Source organism: Rousettus aegyptiacus, unplaced genomic scaffold, assembly GCF_014176215.1.
Source record: "Rousettus aegyptiacus isolate mRouAeg1 unplaced genomic scaffold, mRouAeg1.p scaffold_m13_p_6, whole genome shotgun sequence".
Taxonomy (NCBI): Eukaryota; Metazoa; Chordata; class Mammalia; order Chiroptera; family Pteropodidae; genus Rousettus; species Rousettus aegyptiacus.
In genome coordinates this window covers 114083706-114096447 of record NW_023416309.1, presented here as the reverse complement: position 1 = coordinate 114096447, position 12742 = coordinate 114083706, and the positions used below count along the sequence as shown (strand labels likewise).

Sequence of the window (12742 nt, the reverse complement as noted above, 5' to 3'; positions counted from 1 at the left end):
ACCGCCCCCACTGGGCCCCAGCTCTCGGCCGTGGCTGCAGGTACATCACTGTCCCCTGGGCTGGCCACGCCTAAACCTAAAGCACTTATTGGAACAACCCCAAAGCCATTAGGCGGGGCGGGGCAGGCTGCCCCCTGCTCCAGGTCGAGGGCGGCGGTGGCCGGGAATGAGCCGTCAAGTCTGAGGAGAGGCTCGGAGCCCACACAGGGGAGGAAGGAGGGGTGACCCACACGGGGTGCAGGGGCACGGAGGGCAGACGCCTGTGGGGAAAGGGGTCGGTGCAGAACGAGGGGGTCGGAGAAGCCACCGACGGCAGGGATGAGCACGGTTCCCACGGGAGGCGCGGGCACCCTGGGGCCCGACACCGAGGTCCGCGCGGCCAGGAGGGTGCGGCGTGCAGGGAGGCCCCTCGGGTGGATGGGGAGCACGGGCGCACGTGCACGTCTACAGACGTGGCCGTGGGCACACGGGACACACGCGTGTGCACGCGCACGCACACACGCGTCCAGGACAGAGGCGCCGTGACACACGGGTCCCCATGGGCGCACCTTGCCGTCCGCATGCCACACGGCACCGAGGGCGCGGGCGCCTGGGAGCAGCGCTGAGCAGGAGGAGCAGCCAGGCGAGGGGCGGGGCCAGAGAGCACGGGGGGCTCCGAGAGGCGGCAGGAGCCGGGCGGACGGCCCCGCGGCCTGCGGGGGCAGCGAGGCAGCACCCCGTGAACGGTGCCATCGGGTCGCCGCCCACGGAATAACAGAGGGGACCGCGAGTCACGCTGAACCGACTGCAAGAGTGACGAAGGAAGGGACGTTCACACGGCCTCAGAGCGCCTTTTCCCGAAAGCGCCCGTTAACTTTCGAGGGGGACGGGCAGGGTCGCAGGTCACGGAGCCGAGCTCCCGCAGGCACCGGCTCAATGATGGGCGCGCTGCACGGCCAGTGCTGGGGAAAGGCACAGCCACCAGCCGCGCAGCAGGACGCCGGGGGGGGGGGGGGGCGTCTCCTCCGCGACGCGCCTGCCAAACAGGCACAGCCGGGAATGTGCACCTGAGGTGCCATCGGGGACACTGCTCAGGGCGCCTGCGACTTCCTGAGCATCGAGGTCACGAAGGCCGAGAGAAGGCTGAGGATCACTGAGGATGGATGAGGCCGAGTCAGGGCAGCGTCCGCAAGACACTGAGCCAGGCCCTCGTGCTGTGAAGGGGACAAGCCTGCACGCCGTGGGGGTCGCATGGTGGCTGGGTGTCCGTGCTCACCCCGATCCTGACGACCGAGCCGTGACTCTGAGAGAGACTCGTGTGTAGGAGTGACCCACGGCGGCATTCAGAGGTGACGTGGCGTTACCTCAGCGACTGCCTCTCAACTGGACCGGGGGGAGCTGCTCGGTTGGTACCTGCAACTCGAACGCTTTTGCAAAATAAAAATTTAAATGCAGTCTGCCAGATACCCCCGTAAAGGTGACGAACCCAACCTCAGGGATTCTTTTCTTCTCATCCTAGCATTGCTAAAGTCACCACCGCAGGACCAGCTCGACCCCTTAACGAAGGTCAAGTGAAAATTTTCAACTCAGAAAGCCATATGCCCTTACGAACTCAAAACCCATTCTCACAAAGCAGATTACATTCCTCAATTGCAGAAAACTTTTCAAAACATAAAAATCCTATTCATTTGCTGGCTCTTTTATACCAAGAAGGAAGTAAGGAATTCTTTCCATTTTCACTGATATCGTCCCATAAATGGCGGTCAGAGAGACTGTGAGGTGTGAGGATGGGTCCTTTCGGTTGCTTTACGGCTGGGGCGGGGGGTCGACTCTAGTAACAGCCGAGCCTCAGGGTGCCCAGTGCCCTCCCACACTCAGACACCAGCACCCACACAAGCCCGGACGGCCTGCAGCCCTCGGGGCACATGACGGGCCTGAGGTGCCATCGGGGACACCCTGCTGGGAAGGGAGACACGTTGAAAAACCCAACGTGACAGTAGTTAAAAGGAGAAAATAGAGAGCACTTGATAAATTTCAGCTTTGACAAGGGATAAGTGAAGCGGAAACAGTGGTGGCTCAGAAGGGGTCACATTCCACCAGCGTGGTCACCCGGGGGTGGCGGGCAGCCAAGGAGGGGGTCTGAGATAAGCGGCTTCTGTCCCTGGGTGTGGGGCCTAGGCTGGAGGCGGGGAGGCTGAGACAAGGACTGTCAGCCTCGGACACCCCCAAACGGTAAGCCAGTCAAGTAAAATGGGAAAAACCACTTTTTTTCCCCAATTCAGATCCATTTGTAGTTTTTGTTACTTGAAGTTGATGAAGGGGATTTCTGACTTTGCTTAGGACGAAGAAGGCTGGCAGGGGGGCGGGGGGGTGCACAATCCCGTGGACAAGAGGAAGCTGGATAAGCAGCAGCAGAAACAAAGCCAGGTCCCCAGTGAGACGGCTCCACTGACAAGTCACGGGATCTCAGGGAGCACTTCTCCACGCGACACAAGCTCCTCTGCGAAACACAAAAGGTGGAGGATGTCTCCACTCACTCATTCAGGGCAGCAGCACCTTGGGACCGAAGCCGGACACGTGTGTTGCAGAAAGAGAAAACTGGAAGCCAACGTCCCTCACAGAGAGGAGCGGGACCCCCGGACACCGCGTGAGCACTCACGCCCGGGACGCGGAGAAGAGGCGGCACAGCGAGGTTCATTCCAGGAATTCAAGGTCGGCTCAGCAGCCCACACTCAATCGATGCCATTCACCACATCGATGGACCGAAGAAAGCCGGGCGACTATCTCGGTCAAGGCTGAGAAAGCACTTTGTAGAATTCGACATTGATTCTTGACGAAAACTCTCAGCAACTAAGAATAGAAGTGAACTTCCCACCTCAGGAAAAGCATCTAAAAAGAACTCTGGCTCACACCACGCGTCACCGTGAGGGCCTGCTGCTTCCTCCCCGAGGCCGGACACACGGCCGGCTGTGCCCACTCAGCACCGTGCTGAAGGTCCTGTGGGGGTGGGGGCAGGGCACCGAGGCACCGCCCTGGAGGGAGACAGGGCTCCTCGCTGCGGACGTGCGGCCCTCGCGGGCAGGCGTCAGCCCTTCGGGTGTTTTTAAGTGTACCTGGCTACCACGATGTGCCAGGTGCAGGGCAAATTTAAAGGAGAAAAATTATGTCACCCCACAATCGTTATTTCATTAATTTTCCTTGAAACACTTGCCCTACCACAAATCAGAGGCACCTGACGCACAACCTGAAGGTTACGGAACACTCCAGAAGAAGTGACACGCCCAGGCTCGCACAGACAGGGACGGACCTCCCCTGGGCCGGGACACAGGGCCAGCCCGGCCAGGCCCAGAACCCCTGGCCGGTGACCTTCGGGACAGGCCGTGGGGTGGGGCGGGGGGGCAGGGGACACACGCTTACCGATCCAGCACTCCAGCCGTGCGCAGGGGGTGGTCTTCACCACGTCCGGAGGGTCCACGCCGACGTTCAGGCACAGGACCAAGGCGACGCTGACGGTCTTCATCTGGGAACACAAGAGGCACAAGCGCATCGATGCGGGGCTCGGAGGGTCAGCTGTCCCCCAACATGGCAGCGCCCCGCCCCGCCTCCCCCGCCCTTCCGTTCCCCATCACCCGAGCCGCCGAGCGACCCTCACGAGCGACTGCGCCAGAGCTGACGCGAGTGTGCGAGGAGAGCCTTCGCCAGGCTCCCTTGGGACACATTTCCACGAGCAGAACTATTTCAGCAAAAGCCCACTCTAGGGCACCTGACACGTTGCGGTGAACTCCCTCGCCAAAACGCTGCACGGATTGGCTCTCCAACCAGTCAGTCGCCACTATTCCTGTTGCTTAAAATCATCATCCACGTGATGAGAGAAAAACTGCCGTGCTGGTCTGGTTGGGATTCTTGGGTATTAGAGTGGGAAACTTTTGTCAACCATGGACTCCCTGTCTCTTTCACCTCCTGCGGGTTTTCCGCTCGTGCTGATACTGCCGCTTGTTAACTGGCGTTAGGGACTTTTCTGATGTTCACGTTCTCTTCACGTATCAAAGGCCACATCCACGTTATTTGCTGCCAATGCTTCCCTAGCCCGGTGTTTGGCATCGGATTCACTTTCCGCACCTCGGGTCCCGCGCGCAGAAGCCCCGGACCCGCCTGTGGCGCCCTCCCGCACCCTGCTCGCTCCCGGGGTCCCGCGGAGGTGTCGCCCGCGCCCCCCCCCCCCCGCCGGCCGAACCGGAGCCCCTACGTCCCCTTGTCCAACAACACTTACTGCGCCACACCCGCCAGGAGCCGGCCCATGTCCCCGGGCGCCGTTTTCAGGTATGCAGGGAACCCAAAGCAGTGCGCTCCCGTGGGGAGGGGGCCATCGTCTCCCGCGGGGCGGCCGGTCAGTGGCCCAGGTCACCAGCCTCGCCCCACCCCCTGCCCCTGCTCCTGCATCCGGGCGCCCGCCTGACTCACAGCTCCGTCTTTTCTGTCCTGCCTCCTACATGGCTCCGAGGCCATCCTGGTCAAGGTCCCCGGTCCAAACACCATCCCCACACCCCATGGCCACCCCAGGCCCCTCCCGGCCCCGGGTCTAGGACCCACGCCGCGGCAGACCAGGCTTTTAACACGTCGGCCCACAGCCATTTCCAGTCGGACCCAAACCTTCCAGATCCGTGTCCGCACCACTGGGCACGCTGTTAAGCCTGCAGGACCCGACTCCTGCCTCTGCCCCACGCCCGGGCCTGGCCTTCTGCACACGGCTCCCTCGGCCTGAGCGCCTCCAGCCTCCGGTCTCACCAGCTGGGACTCCGGGTTCAGACAGCTGCAGCTCAGGAGGCCTCCCCACCCCGGTCAGGGCCGCACTGATGGCCACCTGTGCGTCCTCCAGCCAGAGCTCAGCCGGCCACATCCCACCCGGGGGGGGCCTGTGGCTCCTCCAGGGTGGGGCTGAGCGCGGGCGCGATGCCCACACGACCACGCACGAGTCCTGCTTCACTCACTGTCCCTTTCGACCTGCCGGCCCCCCGGCGGTTACGTGGGCATAGGATACAGAGGGGGATTAATAGTCTCTCAAAAACTAGCCGACTGTGCTGGTCCCCCTGGGAAATACCTCCCCAAACTCAGAGGTTTGCAATGACCCCTCCAGCATATACTGATTTCCGTACAGACCAAAAGCTGTTCCTGGGTAATCGTGTTTATCCCATTCACCTACCGACCCTACTGAGGCCCGCACCGCACTGATTTAAAGATTTATCTTTACAGCACGTCACAATACTTGGAGGGCTGGTTTTTCTTTCTCACAATTAAAAAAAAAAAAAAAAAAAAAAAAAAAACCTTTACTTAGCTATATTTATTTTCATCTATTTTTTCCAAATTATTTATTCAATTTTTAAACTCTGACATTTTAATTAAAGTTGCATTTAACTGCATGTTAATAACGCTGAGTATTTAAAATTGTCTCCTTTGATCGAGTAATTCCACATGTGAGAATTTGTCATAAGAAAAAGAAAAAATAATAAAGGAGAAGTCTGTGTGTAAAGATTTTCTTCACAGCATTTCTTAACATAGAAAACAAGTGGAAACAATATATGTTTAATCAAATTTGGAAATGTTTAAGCTGCTCTTATTTAGGATTAAATTCTTATAATGTTAGATGAACGAAAACAGATTCAGAATACAAATCGCATTAAACAGATAAATTAAATTTGGCGAGACGTGACATCCTCGCGACATCCTGTTTTGCTATACAGGGGCGCAGGCCGTATTCAGTCAGATGTCTTAATTTTTTTCATTTTTTTTTCTTCCCCAGGAAGTCCTATCCATTTCAAGATCACTCCCGGCTCCTGTACGAATATTTGGAGGAACTACGCCACTATGCGTGCATTTTCCTCAGAAAATGGGGTGGGGGGGCAGTACTGGGGGCCGGGGCGGTGCTGGGGCCGGGGTGGGGTGCGGTGCTGGGGGCCGGAGGTGGTTGTGGGGCGCTGCGGGACAAGACGGGGCCTCCAGCAGTCCAGAAACCTCTGGTCACCACCCTGTGGAGTCCGCCTCAGCCGACACTCCCGCCACCTTTGCAGGTGCAGTGAGTAAACGTTTTTATGTTATTTAAATTATGTGTTAAGTATTTTTATGGCTTATTTAGCTTATTTTCTGGACCGCTCCCTACACCCGCGGGACAGACGCTCCTCCTCGCTGGCACCTAACCCAACGCCTGCGTCACACCTTTTAAGAAAACAAGACACAAGTGTCGAGACTACACTGACACATGAACCAGAAAACCGCTAGCTGCCAATTTAATCCACAACTGGGCAAAAGACGTGACCAGTAAATCTCCTCAAGCCAATCAAACACTTCCTGTTTGTTCCCCTGCAAATGGTAACAGTGTTGGCCTGATTTCAAACGTGGTGAGTTTTAAATTCTTAACTACACCCTAAAGTGTCTTGTTGGTATTTTATTTTTATTTCTATGGTAACCTCATTCCAAAAATTCTAGATTAATGTTTTTTAATAATAGTTACAGCATTAGAAGGATGTGAGGGCTATCGATTTAATGTGCCAAAAACTGCATAATAATACATAAAATAACCATTTGGGACTCCAACACATTTCTTCTCCAACGCAGCATAATTGAAGATGACAGGGCTATGTCCCCAGAGGTTAATTTTGAACTTGAATGAGTCTTATTTTGAGGAACTCTGAAACATTAAGTGATCGCTAGAAATGTGTGACCTTGGACAGGCTAGTTCACCGCAGCCGCTCCTGAGCAGCGCCCCGACCCCCTTACAGAGAGGGGTGGGTGCAGGTGAGCTCTAAGGGCCGGAAGTTCCGGCCCAGCGCTGTCTGTCCAGCCACAGGGAAGCGCCCCGACAGGCCTTACGACTCTGGGCCCAACCCTAAGCCTCTCCCCCACCTCGGATACGAGGCGGGCGGCTGGAGACTTCGGTCAGTGGAGCCGGACGCCGTAAGAGCCTGGGCAGCTTCCCGAACAAGCCTCGGGTGCCTGGTGTGTTTTGAAGTGCAGAATCTTCCAGATTTATGAAAGGAAGATACGGTACACATCCCATACCCCGTATCACACACCGGCAGGTCTGGCGCAGCCTCCAATACGCAAATCCATTAACCGTTCCACAGTGAACTTCACAGACACCCACCGCCCGAGGAATAAAGAATGGCTGCCGACGGCCTCGCACCAGCTCACGCGCAGTGCGGCCGCCACGCTGGGCAAACACCGGCCGCGCCCGGAGCCCCCTGCGGCCTGTGGACCTGAGTCGCCACTCGACTTGAAAGTCCCCGTACACTCAAGTGCCTGCCACCTCACTGACTAAAAATACATTAGTGCCTGTCACCAAAGAATTCAAAACAGAGCGAGGGGTTTCTTCTCGCTTAGTTGATCTGATAAACCATGTGTTTTTAAAAGACATAGTTGATCAACGGCCCAGCCAAACCTACACATAGATCGCACAGGCTGACACGCGGCTGCGTGTGGCAGCCCGGCCAATCGCCACTCTCTGCTCCTCGAGGTGACAGCGTGACTCACGCCTTGCCCTCCTAGTATAAACAACTGAGCGTGAGGGACGACGAGCGGGAAGCGAGGCTGGGCCTCATCGTATATGCCACAGCATCCGCCGTCCCCGTCTGTCGGAGGCAAAGCCACCCAATTCCCCACAGTGCTCATTAAGAGTCAGAGCATCAAGCAAAAACCTGGAGCAGAGCCGAAGCTACACAGATGCATAATTTATAAAGAAAGTCAGAAACTGGAACACACAGCAAACAGAACAGGTACACGCGGGGGGCGGGCGGGGAGCGAGCTGTGGAACGAAGGGAAAAACCGTTTACCTCTGGACTCCCTTCCCGAAGACTGCTCGGAAAAGGGAACAGACTTAGCAAGAAACACATCAAACGCGATTTTTGCAACCGAAACCAGACCCGCATCAGCGCCCCCGAGGGAGCTTGGGCGCGACCCTCCCTGCATATGCCTCTGTTCGAGTCAGGGGGACAGGGGACGGGGGCGCAGTTCTGGGACATGTGAGCTCAGCTGGCTCCCGGGAGCCGGAGCCTAATTTAGGTTTAAGCACTTCTTTTTTTGAGGCCAAATTCTGTCTGTATTTCACAGCTTTTGAAATCCGGTCCTGTAAAACAGCCTGAAAAAAGGGACGAGCCTACAGGTAGCTCCCAATGTGGGAAATGAGACAGGCCCGTCCACTGCCACCCTGGCCAGCGCGTGTGCAGTTCCCGCGGCCCCCGACCTGCTCAGGACACCGGAGCGAGCCCCCGCGTCGCAGACCCTGGGGAACCTCTGGTTTCTGAAAAGCATTTGAGAGAACTGTGCACAAAGCAGGTTCCTCACAGAGCTCAGACGGCTTTCACCGGCGGAGAGAGCCCTTCGCAGAGGCGTTCTGTGCGGGATCTTGCTGTGATTCCTCCGGGAACATGGCTCCCCCGCGCCACCGCTGCAGGCCCGGCGCCTGTGGTCTGTGGCGGGGGCTCTGTGCCCGGCACGGCCCGCCTTCGTCAGAGACGCCGGCGAGGGACACGGTGACTTTGCCACCGCCCTTGTAACGCCTTATGGGGTGAATTTTTAAAAAAATACTTTAAAAATATACATATATATGTACAATTCATTATTCAGTCTTCCTACCTGAAAAGTGAAAAAAATCCCTGTCTCAGTGGGATATATAAAAACATAAAAACACTTATTTGTCTCGGACACACACATAAGTACAAGTTAAGTAATCCAGCAGCATAAATAAGGCCCACGCGTGGCCGCCTTCCGTCCGCCGAGGCCTGCGGGTCTGGCGGGGGGTAGAGGGCGGGGACGGGGACACGGTGTGCCCTGGGGCCCGCTCTGGGACGGGCCCGCGGCTGCAGCCGTCCGCTGGCGAACGCCACTGGCAAGCGGGTGGACCGTGCGGCAGCGACCTGCGATCCATGCGGCTGGTTAACGACACGACTGCAGAGCGCGTTCAACGGCAGGGACGCACGAAGTCCCCGGGCGGCGGAGAGGAGCGTGCAAAGCCGTACGCACGCCGACCCTCCCCGCGCGCACCCACACGGCCCGGGGCGCGGGCCCCGCACCTGCGGAAAACGTGGTGGCCGCTCTGCACGGCCGGCCCTTCCGCATGTTTTCAAGTTTTCTACCACAAGCACGTGATTTCTGAGAGCGGGGGGCGGGGGAGAGTCACAGAACGAGGTCGCCCCAGGGGTCGAGGGCTGCTTCCGTGCGTGCTGGGCCCGTGTAATCCTTTGTTCTGGCTGGGTGAGCGGACGCTCTGACGCGTGTCCACGGCAACGAGGGAGCAGGACCGTGCGAGGGACGCAGGGCAGGCGACCGCAGGCGCTCACCGAGGCAGAAGCATGTCCCGCCGCCCAGGACACCACCAGCCAAAGGGAACGCGGCCCCGGCAGAGCCAGCACCGCGCCGGGCTCCTGCCCCAGGGCTCCTGCCCCAGGGATCCCGCCCCAGGGAGGGGCCAGCTAGAGCCCGCTGAGGACACGCCTTCCACTCCACGGGGAAGGGCGAGATTTTCCGAGGCAGCCAGTGGGCTGACCCCCGGCTGTCGGGGCCTCTCCCGCGTGGCGGAACGCTGGGCCGCTGCTGCGCCCCTCCTCGGGGACACGGAAGCCGGCGGTGTCACCGCGGGGCTGGGCCCCGTGCTCAGGGCTGGTGTTTCCCCCGCTCTCCACCAGCCAGCCGTGTGCGCGAGGCGCCGACCGCACGAGGTCAGCCCCAGGCGGACGGGACGGCGTGGAGCCCCCACACCGGTGCAGGAGGCACGCGTGGCTAGATCGCCATGGTAACGACGAGACAGTCCGAGGGCACACGGGGGCTGTGTCCTTCACTTCCCCCCAGAGTCTGGGTGAGGCCGACACCCCTTGTGAAGCCGCTCCCCAAGGCCCCCCAGCGCCCGCTGGAGGGGAAGGTGGGCTCCGAGCCGGTCGCAGCACGGGCCGGAGAGAGGCCCCCCGAGGCCATCGAGACGGAAGCGCACCTACGCGGACGTTTCCAGAAGACTGGTGGGCGACGGCGACTAAGGCCCACTGGGAAGGAAGAGAACAGAAGAGGGGCTGCAGCCAGGAAGCGGCCGCCGCGAAACGGGGGTGCAGGAGCAGGCAGGGACGGGGAGAAAGGGGAAAGCAAGGGGCCTCTACTTCAAAGAGCGCAGGTGACAGCAGGTGCTGCGAGCAGGCGCCAGAGACAGAGGCCGGAAACTCCGCGACGAGCCGCCCACTGCAACGCCGGCCGCCGGCCGTCCCAGCACGTGCGACACCGCGCTCGCCTCGTACGCACGGGCCCCACCACGCCGAGGCGGGAGCAAGGGCGGCTGCGTCTCGGCTCTCCTGCAGCTACGGGGCCGGCGTGCGGCCTCTGCTCCCGTCAGCTGCACCTGCCCCAGGCCCCGGTTCCAACCCCGCAGGGCCGGGCCGCCCCCCCAGGGCCGCGTGGCACAGGCGCCTGCTGCTAGAGGCCGTCCCCCTTCCTCCCAGCGTCCCGACGTTTGGCAGCTAGGGAAGCCCCCGTGGGGACCCTCCGACAAACTCCCTTTCTGCTCAACCTGGCCGCGTGGGCACTGGCTTCAGGATCTAGGAACCCCTAGGGCTCCTTAGCGGAGGCCACGTCCGGAGCCAGAGCCGTCGTGCAATGTCACCCTGTCTGTGGGCACCTCGTAAGGGTCACCAACCCAGGCGTCGTCACGCCGGAGAACTGAGGGCTCACATGGCTTCTGCCACGGCGCTGTGTCCCCCACAGGGGGGCTGTCGCCTCCTGGCACACGGACCGGCCGGCCGCCCGTCGCAGCTGAACCGCCGCTGACCTGTCGCCGTCGAGATCTTCCCAGCCCTGAGCACACGCGGCACGACGGTGCCCACGGCAGCATCCCGACCGCGCAGTGGCTCGGACCTAAAACTGGTACCGACGCCTCCCGGCAGGTCCGGAGGTCCCCACAGGAGGGCCAGGTGGCGCCGAAGAGCCAAGCGCGGGCCGAAAGCACGCGGGGGCGGGGGCGGTACTGCGCTGGGAGGCGCGGGCTGCCTGTGGCGAGCCCCCCGCGGCGCGCTCTGCCACCCGTGAGAGGCCGAAGGCGTAGCAGCCCTCGCCGTCGCAAAGCGGTGCCCGAACCCCCGCCACCGCCCGGCCATCGGAGGAATTCCAAACGAGGAATTCCCACGGGACGGAAGGCTTAGAGACGAGAACTAACAAACGGCGGCGTTTCCATTTCTGTCGAAGTCCTGCTGATGCAGGCGACGGCGCACGCGGATGTCCTCTGCGGATTATCGACAACGAACCCGTGGTCGACGGGCAGGTCCACAGCCCAAGAGGCGACACAACGCAGCCCGCCCACGCTCCGCGCCTCTCCTCCCGACGCCCCTGCAGCTCTGACTGCAGAAACATCCTCTCCTTAACACCCTCTGTCTGCTCGATCTCAGAAACTGTTGCGAAACCATGTGACACGTCCCCACAAAGGCGGCCACATTTCATCAACACCTTGGTGCTGCATTTGAACAAACCAGGACTCATCTAAAAACTCAGGTCTGCAAATGTGATGGGTTTTTCTGTCAAGACAGCCAAGTCTCAGAATCTAATATCCCTGAAGGAGCCATAAAAATCATTAATAATTCCAGCAAAACGTATTATTTAAAAGAAAGGGAAAGAAAGCACACTAGATTTAGTGCTGGTGACAAAAAAATTCTTTTTGATAACAGTAATTTTAAAGAAAAATCCAAGGCGGACCTCAAAAACACATTTACATTGGTTTTTCTTTAAAAACACAAAACCAATTTCAAAAACGACATCCTCCAGGAAACATTTCAAACATGAATCAAGGCGAGAACTCTGCACCACGGAAGGCTGGCCCCTTCCCGAGGGAGGCCACCGCTGTCCCCACGCGGCGGCCACGCAGGCCTCTGAGACCGAGCGCCGGGCTCAGTGAGCACGTAACGTGGGTGGTGGCCTCCGAGACGTGTCCACTGTGCCTCGCCACCTCTGAAGCCCCAGCACCTGGGGCCTTGGCCAACGCGGACGAGGTCCTGGGGAAACGTGGGGGAAGGGAAAAGGCACGCCCAGCTTTCAGGAGCCAGACGCCCATCGAGGACGCCCCCACGGCTCCGGCGGGACCTCTGGGGGGCCCTCCGCAAACGCCGGCAGGGAAATCGACATTCCCGAGTTCTGAAGTCCGCTTACTGCGGCCAGCCCTGGGAGCAGACGGAGGTGGACATGGACGGCTCGTCAGCCCGCGCAGTCCCCGCCCCGCTGTACGGGCCGGCCGCGGTCTGGATGCCACTTCTGGAACACCGCAGGGACCCGGCACCCACGCCGCCCCCCGAAGGTGCCTGTGCACAGGCGCCAGCAAGTGTTAGATACAAGCGTAGAAAGAAGGCACAAGAGACAGGGGCTCGGAATGTCCACTTCGAACGTCTCCGCCAAAGGCCTGCGGCATTGGAGGTGGTCACGGGTGCCGGGGACACCTGGACGAGCAAGGCCCCCGTCCGGGGAAGGGGAGACACACGGCAGAGTTCCCTCCAGGAGCGCTCGAGGGAGAGGCAGAGCGCTCAGCCCTTCGGCAGACTGGGTGGCCGGGCGAGGGACGGTCCGAGCTGGGTCTGCAGAGGGCGGTCTTAGGCCACCGGGAGCCACAGCAGGACCACGGCCAGCTCCCCGGGCCCGGCGGAGGCAGAGGCTGGGGGAAGGCGGAGCCGCAAGGCGGCCCCTGGCTCCGGGAGTGGTGATGCTCCTATCCTGTGGAGTCTGAGGGGTTTTTTGAATAAGTTCACACCTGCAC

The 12742-nt window shown here is 59.9% G+C and overlaps 1 protein-coding gene across 4 annotated transcripts in view; it reads right to left on the bottom strand.

Moving 5' to 3' along the window:
* RPTOR (regulatory associated protein of MTOR complex 1) overlaps positions 1 to 12742 on the bottom strand; it is a 159282-nt gene that overhangs the window by 123663 nt on the left and 22877 nt on the right. For all 4 annotated transcript variants that reach the window (XM_016143312.2, XM_036222311.1, XM_016143313.2 and 1 more), the window contains exon 2: positions 3397 to 3499. In XM_016143312.2, the coding sequence (XP_015998798.2) occupies positions 3397 to 3499 (103 nt within the window). The remainder of the gene's footprint in view (positions 1 to 3396; positions 3500 to 12742) is intronic.